At 39.6% G+C, this 13464-nt stretch overlaps 1 protein-coding gene across 1 annotated transcript in view; it reads right to left on the reverse strand.

Annotated features, from left to right (window-relative positions):
- LOC306693940 (receptor-type tyrosine-protein phosphatase gamma-like) overlaps positions 1 to 13464 on the reverse strand; it is a gene marked incomplete at its 5' end in the record, with an annotated part of 535669 nt that overhangs the window by 422274 nt on the left and 99931 nt on the right. The window contains one exon of the mRNA XM_079156627.1: positions 7597 to 7713. Coding sequence (XP_079012753.1) covers positions 7597 to 7713 — 117 coding nt within the window. The remainder of the gene's footprint in view (positions 1 to 7596; positions 7714 to 13464) is intronic.

Consider the following 13464-nt stretch of genomic DNA (forward strand, 5'->3'; position numbering starts at 1 on the left):
CAGCTACCATGAAGATGGCCAATATATATTAAATATATAGCAACAGTTCAATTTACCATGACGGGTTCTTCTTTAAACAGAGGTTTATGTTTGAGGTGGCAATCTGAATTACTCCCAAGGGGCCCATTTTCCTCCTAACATATTGTGAGAGGGCCCTTTCTCTTTAAGGCCCCCTCCACTGGCTCCAGTGAACGCGCACTGCCTGCACTGTCTATAATTTCACCCCTATGAGTGTGTTTTCATGGTAATGAAGAACCTGTTCAATGGACTGCATTCATACAGGGCCTTTCTACCTTACTGGACAACGTGCTGTACAACTTGCCTCTCATTCAGCCAATCACACACACAGTCATACACACACACAGGCTCTGGCCTGTCCATCGTGAGCTGCTTAGTCTGGCTCAAGGACACTTCCACATGTGGAGACGGGGATCGAACCTTGTGATTAAAAGACGACCCGCTCTGTCTCTTGGGACACTGCCGCCCTCAACATGTCACCCAGTGTGGCTTATTGATGTGTTTTTCATTGAGCTCAATGGCACAGTGGAAGACAATATGAAGCTTGTTAGTCGATACATTCATTGTTGGTTTTGGGCCTTTAATGGTCTTTTTTGACAAGAAAAATATTAGAAGTACTGACATATCTCTTCTCTAGTCATATTTTTAATGAAGTTATATTTGCACAAATAATTAAAATACTTATGATATTCCAACATATGTAAATACATTTGTATTATTAGTCTAATCACAAAGAGATTGACATGTGCTTCACAACATGTTGGTATTGAATAAACTATACTTTCTTGTTTCTTTTCCTCGGTGTCTCTATTATGTGGACATTTAAATTTTCACTAGGAAGATAGAAAACAGCACTTACTGTCAGGCTAATACAACAGAAGAGTTTCCCCTCATGAGTAAAATGACTGTGCAACATATCATCAATTCCCATCTTAATTTACCCACTTCAAGGCTGCAGCAGGAGGGCCTGAGCACTCTCTGATGGTGGCTGGTCATGAATGGCAAGGAGCACGCAAATTAGATTTGCCTGTGTCGTCAATAGCGAGCCTTGACATTGTGCAGGTCTGAAAATTAATTTCCAGTTAACTGTGTGTGTGTGTGTGTGAGTGTGTGTATATCAATGGAATGAGAAGAGGGGCATTTTTTAATATGTTCCATTCGATATGATACAACATGTGTATCATATCGAATGGAAAATGAAAAAAAGGATTTCAGTGCAGGCACTCTGGATTTTCAATTGTCCAGCAGTCGAGAATGAAGAGCCAATCAATTTGACCTCTGAGTGTCACACGGCTGATCTTACAACTATACGGCAAATCAGTCGTAATTATGTAAAATGGGTAACATATATCACGGTAAGGGTTGTTTCATATATTATATGGTTTATATTGAATATCTCAAGGAAAGGCTTGGCCAACAGAGCTACTGTGAGGTTATTGTGTGCAGTCAAACTTTGAGTCTCATTCTCATAATTACTTCGAGTTAATTAAAGTAATAATGTTGATTCATCTGATTACAATGTCACTTGATGGCACCATCATTTCACACCAATAATTAGTGAATGGGTTTTTATAATAATAATAATAATAATAACTTTATTTATATTATATTTATTTTTTACAATAAACCAACAAATGTTCTCTAATATTATAATGTCTTTGTAGGAAAGCTGTATATTATAGAATATGAATTCGCAATTTTTGTAATGAGCATGACTGTCAGGGTAAGCTATAGAAGATACATCTTTTAAATATAAACCAGTTACTTTTTATGATTTGCTCTACAGTCATTTATGTGTAAGAACACCACACAGCGTTGTCAGTTATGGTTACGGGATATGTTTTTCCGACAATACACAATTCCGAAAAAATCCAACCTTTTAGAAAATGCCTCCAGTCTTTATGCTATGCTAGGCTAACCATGTCCTGATATCAGCTCCGATTGATCATGTACTCATCTCAATCTCTAAAAGAAAGCAATGGATGCACATCCCAAACTGTTGAATTATTCCTTCAAAGATGTAACACATGTTCTTCAACAAAGAGCCTCCTGGATAATCAAAGGAGAGGTTCATGTAAAGGCAGTGCCTGGGATTAACCCCTCATTGCCTCTCTGTCTCTTCCTCTAATGGTACACGCCCTGATTTAGCTGTAGCATCCGATACAGATCACTTTGAATGAAAACAGTGTATTCGCCAACACAACACAATGAAAGCACACTTCTCCTTTTTAACACGATATCTTTCTATGGCATCGACTGTTTTTTACAAACTATATTCAGATTAAACTCAAATTTAAACAAATTCCCGAAAAACAGGCAAGTCAGGTTGCCTCTTGCCACAGGCGAAGGTTGACTGTGTGAATCCTTGTCTTTTTCTGTCTCTTTGTCTCTGCTTCTCATCCTGGAGGTACGGGCCGTCCCCAGATAACTCTTGATTTGTCAGCATCGTGCCAGGTTGTAATCTGCCATTCTGATCAGGCAGAGGGCAGAGCAGCCAGGGCCCACTGAGGTCCTGATTGGAGGTTGTCAGACCTCTGGAGGATGCGATTAGAACAAGCTAATTAGGAAAGGCGGAAGTTTGGAAACTCTGTCTCCCACTTGTTCACTCCCTTCTGACGACTTCTCCAATGTGTGTGTGTGTGTGTGTGTGTGTGTGTGTGTGTGTGTGTGTGTGTGTGTGTGAGTGTGTGTGTGTGTCAGAGAAGATGACATCACACAAACTCATCCATAATAGGAAGAGGGTAGAGTGTAGCGATGTAAAGGACTTTGCTCACCTGCTGATACCTGCTTCTGATTGTTAACTTTAGGTTGAACCGAGATTTGTGCTGTAAAGCTTTTCACATCTTTTTTTCCGTCTCCACAATGACAGTGATGAGTGCGGTCTTGTGCTAACCTTATGAAATACTGGCCAATGATAAAACAGGATTTCTCCTTTACTTCTGATCTCTGCGGCTCTCACAATGACACGAAAATAGAATGTCAGCCTGCTGTCTCTCTATTGTTTTCCTCTCTTGCCTGGATCCTACCCACCATTACATCAGCATCTTATGTAAGAGCTGCGATCAGACATGTGCGAGGGGACAGCAGGAGAGCATCGTTGGATCTGAGCATCAGCAACAGGAACACTAAGGGAACCTGTCACCGGCTCTGTTTCTACCCACAAGCTCCCGCTCTCGCAGGCACGACGGGCCACCAATTAGGGTAAGAAGAGCGAGCAGAAGTATTGAAATAAATAAACTAAAAGATCATTTGTGGCCCGGGGCTTGCGTCGCTTGCACGGTAAAAGATTAATGCTGCCCCTCTGAAAAACTAAAGGCTCTAAAGGGACAGCGGAAGTGGCTTATTTCTTTTCTGAAGCGCTGGTAAAATAAAAAAAAAGCCCGGAGATGCCTCCAGGCCAGAGGAGTGCCGAGGATAGCGGCTGAGAGAGGAAGAACAGAGACAGAGAGAGAAGGAGGAAGGCAAACATATCGCATTGACAGTGGCACATACTCTAAAACACACACAGACATACAGTACAGCATGCTCTAAATCACACAACTTAGTCTTAACCCTGGCTTACTGTACCTGTGAAGCCCTCCACTTACTGAAATCTCTAGCACCTAACCCTAAAGCCTGAACCAAGAGGCTGTAAAGCTGCTGTGTATTCTAACAGCACAGCCAGAGTCTGTAATAGCAGCCGAGGGCTGGTACAGTAAAATAAAGGCTGGTCATTCATTCGCTCCAATTATTTCCACTTCTCTGTTCTTTCAGTCGCTGTCACAGTAAGCTACTATCAATACAACTTCACTTCCTGCAGCTGTTTCACATTAAAAGCCTCCAAGGAAAGGTGATTAAATGTGATGCAAGGATGTTGAGTTTCATTGGCAGTAGCAGGTCCAAAACAATCTGCCAAGTAGAAGCACTACCCTTAATTAGTGGAAGAAGAAGAGTCAGACTGGTATAATGGTCATAATAACATCATTAATTCAACTGTAAAATGTTAGTTCATTAAACCCCCGTCAATCAATACTAAACAATGACATAATAAATAATATTGCTTCGTAATTATTAGTGATTCTTTAATTGTGTTATGTATATTTAACAGTGTATTGTTGTTGCACACATTATAACATTTTAAATACTTTAAATATTTGTTAATGCTTAATAATACTTTGTCAACCATCTATAAACATTATTTGGATGCAATGAATAAAGTTGCAACAGCTGAATATAAAACATTGTAAAATGGTTAATAAATACTTTATAAAGCATCAAGGAACATTATCTAGCTCGATAGTTTGTTAAACATGATGGACCAGTAACCAACGATTAAGTATTAACTAATACTTGAGGCTTGCAAATCATTACGTCACCATTAGAAAATATGAAGTATAGTATATAATGTGTGCAACAATTAATAAATAAATAATCAAAATGTAATTATCGTCTCATAAGCTGTGATACAACATTAAGTAATTCATATTACACAAACTAATAAATGAACATACGTCATAGCATTACAAATAATAAGTTAACATGAAACATTGTTAACAGTAACACAACTATTAACTAAAGTTTAATGAAGTATCAAGTTACCATTTGTTATTGATGGTTATTATAAAGTGCTTGAGAGAAACTCAGAGCAGCAGAGAGGTGAGTCTGAACATTCTCACCGGATTCCTCTGCAGCTGGGGCAAATAAAGAGCATTGTTTTCAGAATCTAACCCTGGACAGGGTTATCATGTCTTAGGGACATCTTGGTCTGGCTAGACCAGTGGTTCTCAACTGGTCTGGCATCACAGCTTAATGACAAGCCGCGACCGAAATTTTCAACTTCTCAAATGTATTTAATAAAAAGATGGAGCAGTCTGAACCTGAGCTGAACATGTCCTCTGCAGTCGTAGTGTAGGAGCTCTCTTGTGCAGAGAAGTTGTTCCTGTCAGTCCCCGTCCCACACGTTTCACGTAAACCAGTAAAACGTATGGGGTCAGATCAGTCTCAATAATTGCAAATGCAAACAGAAAGATTCACAAATATATTCGATTTACAAATGCACGCAGAACAATTCACAAATACATTCCAATGCACAAATAAATAAATTACGATTTATATATATGTAAAAAAAAAATCACAAATATATTTCTGCATTTGTATGTATTTGTTTGTGGATTTGTATGTATTTATTTGTGGATCGCACTGCATTTATTTGTAAATCGCTTCACATTTATTTGTGGATTTATGAGACTCTCCTGACGCCGCTGGATTCACAAATGGGTTTTTTTCAACATAGACCTATCTGTAGCTAATCAGATGTCAGCCTCATTTTCAACCAATCACATGAGCACAGCTCCCCCCTCCCCTCCCCACGAGACTGGCAGCTTTGTTGAATCAGGAAATAAATATTGTAGCCGTCTGTGTTCACCCAGAGCTCTACATACCTCATATCAGTAGAGACTCCGGACTATGTTATGAACCAGACATGACGGCGTTTGGTTCCCCGTGATATCTGGGACTTCCACAACACGTACTAGGCAGAAATAGAGGTTATTTTTTCCACAGTTGACGGTGGACAGTTGAACGGCTGTCCGCCGTCGGCGGACAGTTGAACGGCTATCAGGGCGATTCACCGATTCACGCGAATGAACACAAATAGTCCCCCGGCGAGACCTGCGGCACGAATAACGCGATTAACGCGGCGCGAATCGTGTTTGGTGTGAACGCAGCATTACGCTGGCAGCCTCATGGCCTCATTGTTTGTACCATATGGTTTGCACACACATAGTTTGGTCCGGTCTCTACTGATATGAGGTATCGTAGAGCTCTGGGTGAACACAGACGGCTACAATATTTATTTCCTGATTCAACAAAGCTGCCAGTCTCGTGGGGAGGGGAGGGGGGAGCTGCGCTCATGTGATTGGTTGAAAATGAGGCTGACATCTGATTGGCTACAGACAGGTCTATGTTGAAAAAGAAACATTTGTGAATCCAGCGGCGTCAGGAGAGTCTCATAAATCCACAAATAAATGTGAAGCGATTTACAAATAAATGCAGTGCGATCCACAAATAAATACATACAAATCCACAAACAAATACATACAAATCCACAAACAAATACATACAAATCCACAAACAAATACATACAAATCCACAAACAAATACATACAAATCCACAAATAAATACATACAAATCCACAAACAAATACATACTTTTTTTACATTTATATAAATCGTAATTTATTTATTTGTGCATTGGAATGTATTTGTGAATTGTTCTGCGTGCATTTGTAAATCTTTCTGTTTGCATTTGTGAGTCTTTCTGTGTGCATTTGCAATTATTGAGACTGATCTGACCCCATATAAAACGGCTTCATGCTTTCTTGTGCCAGAACCTCGCTGCACTAAACTCACGGCGGTTTTTGCCTCTTTTGTCCTTAATGTAAGAAGATCCATATCTCATGTAGTCGGTGTCATACTTGCGTTTCGCTCAATTAGCATGAAAACAAACTGTGTGTTCTTCTATGCTCTGAAATGGCGGGTTTATATCAACATTACAAGGCATTAACGGCAAATACTGTTAAGAAGTGTGAATAACTCCGCTGCATAAAAAAATCCCTTTTTTTTTCTTCAGGCAAAGGCCCGCGACCCACTTTTGGGTCGCGGGCCACCAGTTGAGAATCACTGGGCTAGAAAATCAATTATTATTCTTTTTAATTTCCTAACCCGGACCACTGCAGTATGTGGACAAAAACAACCAGAGAATGTCCTGCAGGCCATGCAATTTCAAGAAGCCATCTCTACGTCTCTTGTTGCAAGCAAACAGATTCATCATCTAGAAGAGTGGGAGATGTGGAGAGACGCCTATTCTAGACCAAATGTAGATTTTGTTGTTGTTTTGTAACTTAAAATGTTCTATTCCTCTGGTCTCAATGATGGAACCTAATGTTTGCCTGTATTCATGAATACCGTATAAACCACATGACTGTGCCAATATGCCATTGTTGTGGTCCCTCTACCCACTGGATGATGGTTTGTGGGCCCCTGGGGACCCCGTTTCTTTGATCATCATTGTCTTTGTGTAAATGCAATTGATGATAATCATTTGACTGAAATGCATTCTGTTTGAGCTGCTTTTTTTCATTTTGCACACACGACATCAGTAAACTCTTTTCTTCGTTGGTATGTGGTTTCCTGCACCGAAGTTTTTAACCTACTCTCCTGAGACACCCCATTTTTTATGGACAAAAGGAAAATTGCACAGGAATCCTCAGTTTCCTCAAGATATTTCTTAGATAGGTGTTTCTCTGCTGTGTGCACCATACGTAATCAGATGTGCATTCAGTAGTTCCAAACCTTCCCACAGCTTCCAATCTGATCCGAAACACTGTCCTGCTAGCTGTCTCAGTATTTCAGCTTTCTTGGTAAAAGACAAATATCAAAATATCAAAATAATTTCTAATAGTTACTAACTTTCCTTGTCATTTTCTACCTTTTTACCAGTAAAAGTTTAAGGCTTTCCGAATGTTCCATAGTGAACACCACCACAATTTCCTCACAGGAAAGACGTACACAAACACACACACACACACACACACACACCTGAGTAGGCCCAGTAGGTCTCCTCAGTGGCGGCTCTCCGGAGTCGTGTCCCGTCAGCCGTGGCTCTGCGAAGGCCTTGGATAGGGGCTTGGGACTCGGCTTGGCTTCCTGTCAGCGCTGTGGGGGGAGGAGACACAGACAGGCAGGGTTAGCACAAACAGCAGCACTCTGCAGCCATGCCTTGACACCTACTGGGCAGGATGACAGCCAACTGTGTCCTTAGCTGCCTTACCACGCAAGTTGCCTCATAATAACATTCACAGTAGGAACAAAGGTCAGCAAAAAGAATAACTATGCGGAGGAAGCTAACTGTCTAGAAAACAGACCAGTCTGATGCACATAACCTCAGTCCTCTACCCAAAAGGATTTAGTGGCATCAGTAAAATACATATTATTTTTTATTACATATTAGATAATTTAGGCAAAAACCATCAGACACAAATGAATATAGACATGTTAGCTTTCGTACAGTATGTCTAATATTGTAAGATGGCACGTACAGACAGTTCTCTGAGTAGCTACATTTAGGTGCCTCCTCTGCAGTCAAAAGATGATCCATGATATGATGTTTTCATAATGTCATATGTATCCATGTGAGCATTTGCTTAGTGAGTGGGATGATTCAATTAGTTTTGTCAAGGGCCTTTGGTCTAAAGAATGATGCTGAAACTGTTCCTAAGGTCTGATTACCAACAGGGCCCCAAGACCCCAGACCTCAAGGGACTGCAGAAAGTCGTAAGTTCACCACATGTCTATCAGTATTTGTAAATATATTTATTGCAATTTTTTAAGATATTCTACACCAAATAAGTAGTATATAATCTAATGTAGAGGGCCCTGTTTTAAGACCTTAATTATTAAGAAAGTCTGGGGCCAGTTAGTTTTATTCCAGCACAGGAGTGCTTGTTCATCTCGGGGTCTAGAGTGAGTCTGTTGTTTGAGCTGGGAACAGTATTGTACATACACAAGTCACAGAGAGTGGAAACGGGTGGTCAATAAGGGCCCCAACAGAACAATTGTGACCTGGGGCCCAACAAAGTGAATCTGGCTAAGAGGACGTCCACAGACAACATTAGTTTGTACATTTTTGCCTTTTAATTGTAAATATCACAATCACATTAAATCAATCAATATTGACATAATGCTGAGGTTTACTATTGTAATATTCACTTGGTCACTTTCTATAGTAGGTACAGTCCTGCGGACATGATTAGTAGAAATGTGGGACAACGTTTACAGTAACAAGTTCTATAAAAGCTGTAACAGAATGTTTTTCTGAATAATTTTTTATTATATTTTGGGTTTTTTTCAAAATAAAAGCTTGATTAGGTATATAAGGTTGCACTTAGGGTTGGGACAATAACTGAATCGGCAATTGCGGTAAAACAAAAAAAGAACCACTCACAATAAGTTGATCCTGGTGAACAGTTAATATACGCGCGACTTGAAAGAGCTGCTATCACGGTAGAGAAGTGAAAAACAGTGGAAAAAAATCTAGCCGTACCTTGTGATTTATGATTACCATATTTAAGATGTTTGTTTGTTTTTCATTGAGGTAATGTGTGTGTCTTATTGGTGAAGCAATACACATATTAGTTTCTTAACTAAATGTAATGTAGAGTGATTCCAGTATGTTAAAACCTTTTGAACCCTAAGCCTTTTTTTAGGCCTTTTCTCGAAAATTGCATGCCCATACTCAAGAGACTGTAATTCTGTAATTCATTTTGATGTGAGAATAAAAGGTAACACTTGTGAGATTTGCTCAGATGTGTAAATATCAGTATATATGTTACTGGTTAAGAGTAAATGAAGATGGCACACAGCTCAAATTGAAAAGTTTCAGGTTCGCCTGAAAAAAAAGCACTTTTATTGTTATTATTTTCTTGAAATGAGGCCCTGGCTAGCCTAAAAACTCTCCCAAATCATAGCACAACATGTTAGCAGTCTCTCTGCAAAGTCTGACTTTGCTAAAGTGAAGCAAAACAACTTTAGATAGGTTTTAGTACAGAGAGTTTAGGCGAGGTTTCCAAAATGTGCATTTGGACACATTTGGGCACCATGTGTGCCATTTGAATTTTCTCATGTACCAAACTACATATTTCACTTGTATATTACTAATGGTGTTCAATACATCCTAATACAGCAGTTTTGGGCTTTTTCTTTTTTATGCCTTTGTTTACATCAAAACAGCACAAAGGTAAGGAGTTTATGAAATATTAGCGGTGAAGCGGTTTGTTGTTCTGGTGCTTGTTTGCTCACAGCTCTGTGGTGGTTTGACTTAGAGAAATACTGAAGATATCTTTGGATTCAGTGTGTTATTGGCGTGTTTTCTGCTATTTCGGTTTTCCGTGTTAGCATTTAGCATCTTCTTATTAGTGTCTACCGGAGTGTGTGGTCGGCTCAGCAATGGCAAAAAAAGAGTGATATTGTGAACATTCTTTTAGTTGCTTATTTGAGTTTGGTTAGAATTGTGTTTGGAGTGTGTACACTGGCTTGCAGGATAGTGTAGAACAGAATCTCTTCGTTAATTTGGTATATAGCATGTATGAAGCTTTAATTATATTTTATTCTGAAAAGTCCATTTTATGACATGCTCTACACTAAACTGTCTCGCTCTGAACCCCAAATGGGGCTCGCTCGGGTCCAAGAGGATTTATTAAAGTGCCATTTTAAGAGTTTGTGATGATTATGGGGATAATATCGTTTTGGGCAAGATAATCATGACATTATGTGAAATGTTCACATCATCCCATAGTTACACTCAAACATATCAGATACTAGTGAATGTCTTAACGTTCAAACCATTTCAAAACCTAAAATCCCTTCTCACACTCATATTACAGCACAGCAGGATTTCTTAGAATATTATTTCTCATGCATTTCATTTGGGAGTAGAATGTTCACATGGAACAATCAAGAAGCCCTCTGCCGGTTTCATGTGTGAAACTTGAAATCGCTCCTCTCAGGCAGAGAGACCTTCTTGATCCTGTTACAGAAAAGGCAGAGACGGAGCGCTTGGCTTCTTTAGAGTGGAGGACAGCATCTCGGGCTCCGGGACAACAATCAGGCCAAAGGGAGATGACTGGAGCTTCCTTAAGTCCTGATGAACGCCACCTTGAACTTTGCATTTATAGCATTTCTTACAAGCCTCAGTCAGAACACAGTACAAGTCCAAAGATCAATTTTCCTTCTTCTTTTATTTAATCTGTAATCTTTAATTTTTGAATGTGAAAGTTTTAGGAATTATTTGGCAAGAGTAATCAGCAGGGCTATACAAAAAAGGGCTTTACCATGTGGTTATTCATCAGAGCATTTATTTAATGAAGTACCTGAAAAAAATGCTATATTATATTAACTGTTGATGGAAAATATTCCAGGAAATTGGGTCTGACATGACCATGGTTTGGACTAAGGTATCATACCATCTAATCTGTCAATTATACCACCAGCATCTTTCCTGTGGAGGTTGCTCATAAATGTTATGTTGGTTGTATTTTATTCTACCCCGAATAATGTAATGACTAGATGCACTTAAGAGATTTTACTTAAGTAGGAGGAGCTCAGTGTAGACATATTCTGTTGCAGGCCTGCAGTGAAAAAGTAGAAATGTCTTACCATTGAAATAGACTTTAAGTGAAAACTGTAAAAGTACTCATTATGCAAAATTGTACTTAACCACAGTCCTTGAGTAACGGTCCCATTATGGAAAGAACCCTACGGAGGAGTAACAACCTTTGCCTTTTCTCTCCAAGTCTCACTCGGACAGGTTCTGAAATCTCATGTTGCGTCCATGTTGTAGAAATCAACTAAATATTCAGCCATGACATTCAAAATCGTCAAGGTAACACTGAGATATGCCTTCTGTACTCCAACACGTCGAACTCTGACAACAGACACTCCAACTCCACTCACGTTTCCACCGTTGTCTTCCGGCAGCAAGTCACATGACGTGATAACAAACAAACCAGATCGAGCGAAAGCTTAAGAAAAATGTTTTACTTCTCTGTCCTTCCCATAATGTTGTCAGTCACTCTGAGCCTGTCAAAAGAAGCTCTTTTAGTGGACGTACATTGACGGTGAGGACTTTCCCAGCGATTACATGACAGCCTGTCTGCAGCGTTCTCCCTCAATACTGGACCAATTCCAAAATCTCTTGTCCCCATTAGTCATTTAGACATAAAAAACAGGGTCCAGGTTAAAAAAGATCAAAGTCACTATTTGAATGTTCAGGATTAGAATTGCATCCTCTTAAAGGGCCAGCGCGTGTTTATAAGTGTGTTTTAGTTCCACTTTGTCAGTCACATAGGGAGGAATCGCACCTTAGCCCACTATAAATACATGACGTGTATTTATGAATATGACTATGAAATACGTGTGTGTGTGTGTGTGTGTGTGTGTGTGTGTGTGTGTGTGTGTGTAAGTGTCATTAGGGACAAACCGAGCTGTCTCCATATGTATGGACATGTCCTGACATCAATCATCTTGTGATGGAAGTCTCCAGCATTTTTTAAGCCATTGTGGAGGAGATGCATGTCTCTCTCTCTCTCTCTCTCCCCCCCCTCTCTCTCTCTCTCTCTCCCTCTCCCTCTCCCTCTCTCTCCTTGTTTTAATTCTTTGGGATGTAAGCGTGGCTCATGTCTGTGAATGCCAATGAGGGGCAGCTCCATGGCTTTTCTATGAATTACATTATTGATTCCCAATACTGCTCAGAACAGAAAATGTAATTATGCACAGACCCCGCCCTAACCCCCTTCATCCTCGCCAAACACATCTTCTTCCCCTTCCCTCTTTCTCTTTGTTGTCTTTCACTCAGTGGTTTTTCAATTTGTCTTTTGCTCCTGCCTTCAGTAACCGCCCCCCCCCCCACCTGACCTCTCCAAAGCTTCTGAGTGCATTGTCCTTCAATCATGTCATGACGGCCACAGCTTTCACAAATTGCTCTGCAGCAGCTTCAGTACCCCTATCTCCATCTTAGCAAGTTATTTAGTGTGTTATTAGGTCCTAAAATGATATATTTTTGATCTTATATAATCTTGGTAAAGATGATATCCATTGAGAATATGCAGGTCACAACTGACATTTACACTCTAACTTCATTTGCTTCCTTTCCAAACTCCCAAAATGTGTTCCAGACTATTTAAACTGTACATTGTAGACAAAGAAGAAAGAATAAAGAATAGAGTATAATTTTGAAACTAAACATTTCTCACCGCAAATTTGTTAACAACCTGATTTTGGTTGATAACTCAGGATTTATTTGATGTTTCAGGAGCAATCAGCATGTTTCTAAGTGGGAATAGGCAGAAAAGACCAGTGAGAAATCTAACTGTGCTGTGTCTGAATTAGAGAGCTGCAGTTCCTCTCTTGTTCCTCACCAACGTATTTATTCACTAGCTTTAGTTGCATAGATTTAAACCTCAGTAAACATTGTAAACATGAGTTTATGGTCTCAATCTCTAGTTTCAAGTCTTCTTCAATACAGCATGATGTTCATTTAGTAAATGATGGTCCATTTAGAGTCACACAGACCATAAAGCAGGGGATGCTTTAGGGCGGGGCTACACAGTGATTGACAGGCCGTTACCATGGCATAGGGCGGGCAATAACTCAATATGATAATGTATCATCTTTCATACCGTGATTAAATCATGTATTGAGATATCTTGAATTACCAGAAAACATGCTACATCGTGATACATATCATTATGTTGTGTTTTCGTCTTAGAACTTTAACCCTTTCACAGTCTGTTTTCAGTTCATGAATCAATGTTTTGTAACACTTTGCTAGCCTAAAAATGTCTTATTCAGCGTTCAGTACTCTACTCCACCCTCTAGAGTCTTTTATGGTTCTAAAATATACATAATCAC

The sequence above is a fragment of the Pholis gunnellus genome, assembly GCF_910591455.1.
Source record: "Pholis gunnellus genome assembly, chromosome: 3".
NCBI classification, from domain to species: domain Eukaryota; kingdom Metazoa; phylum Chordata; class Actinopteri; order Perciformes; family Pholidae; genus Pholis; species Pholis gunnellus.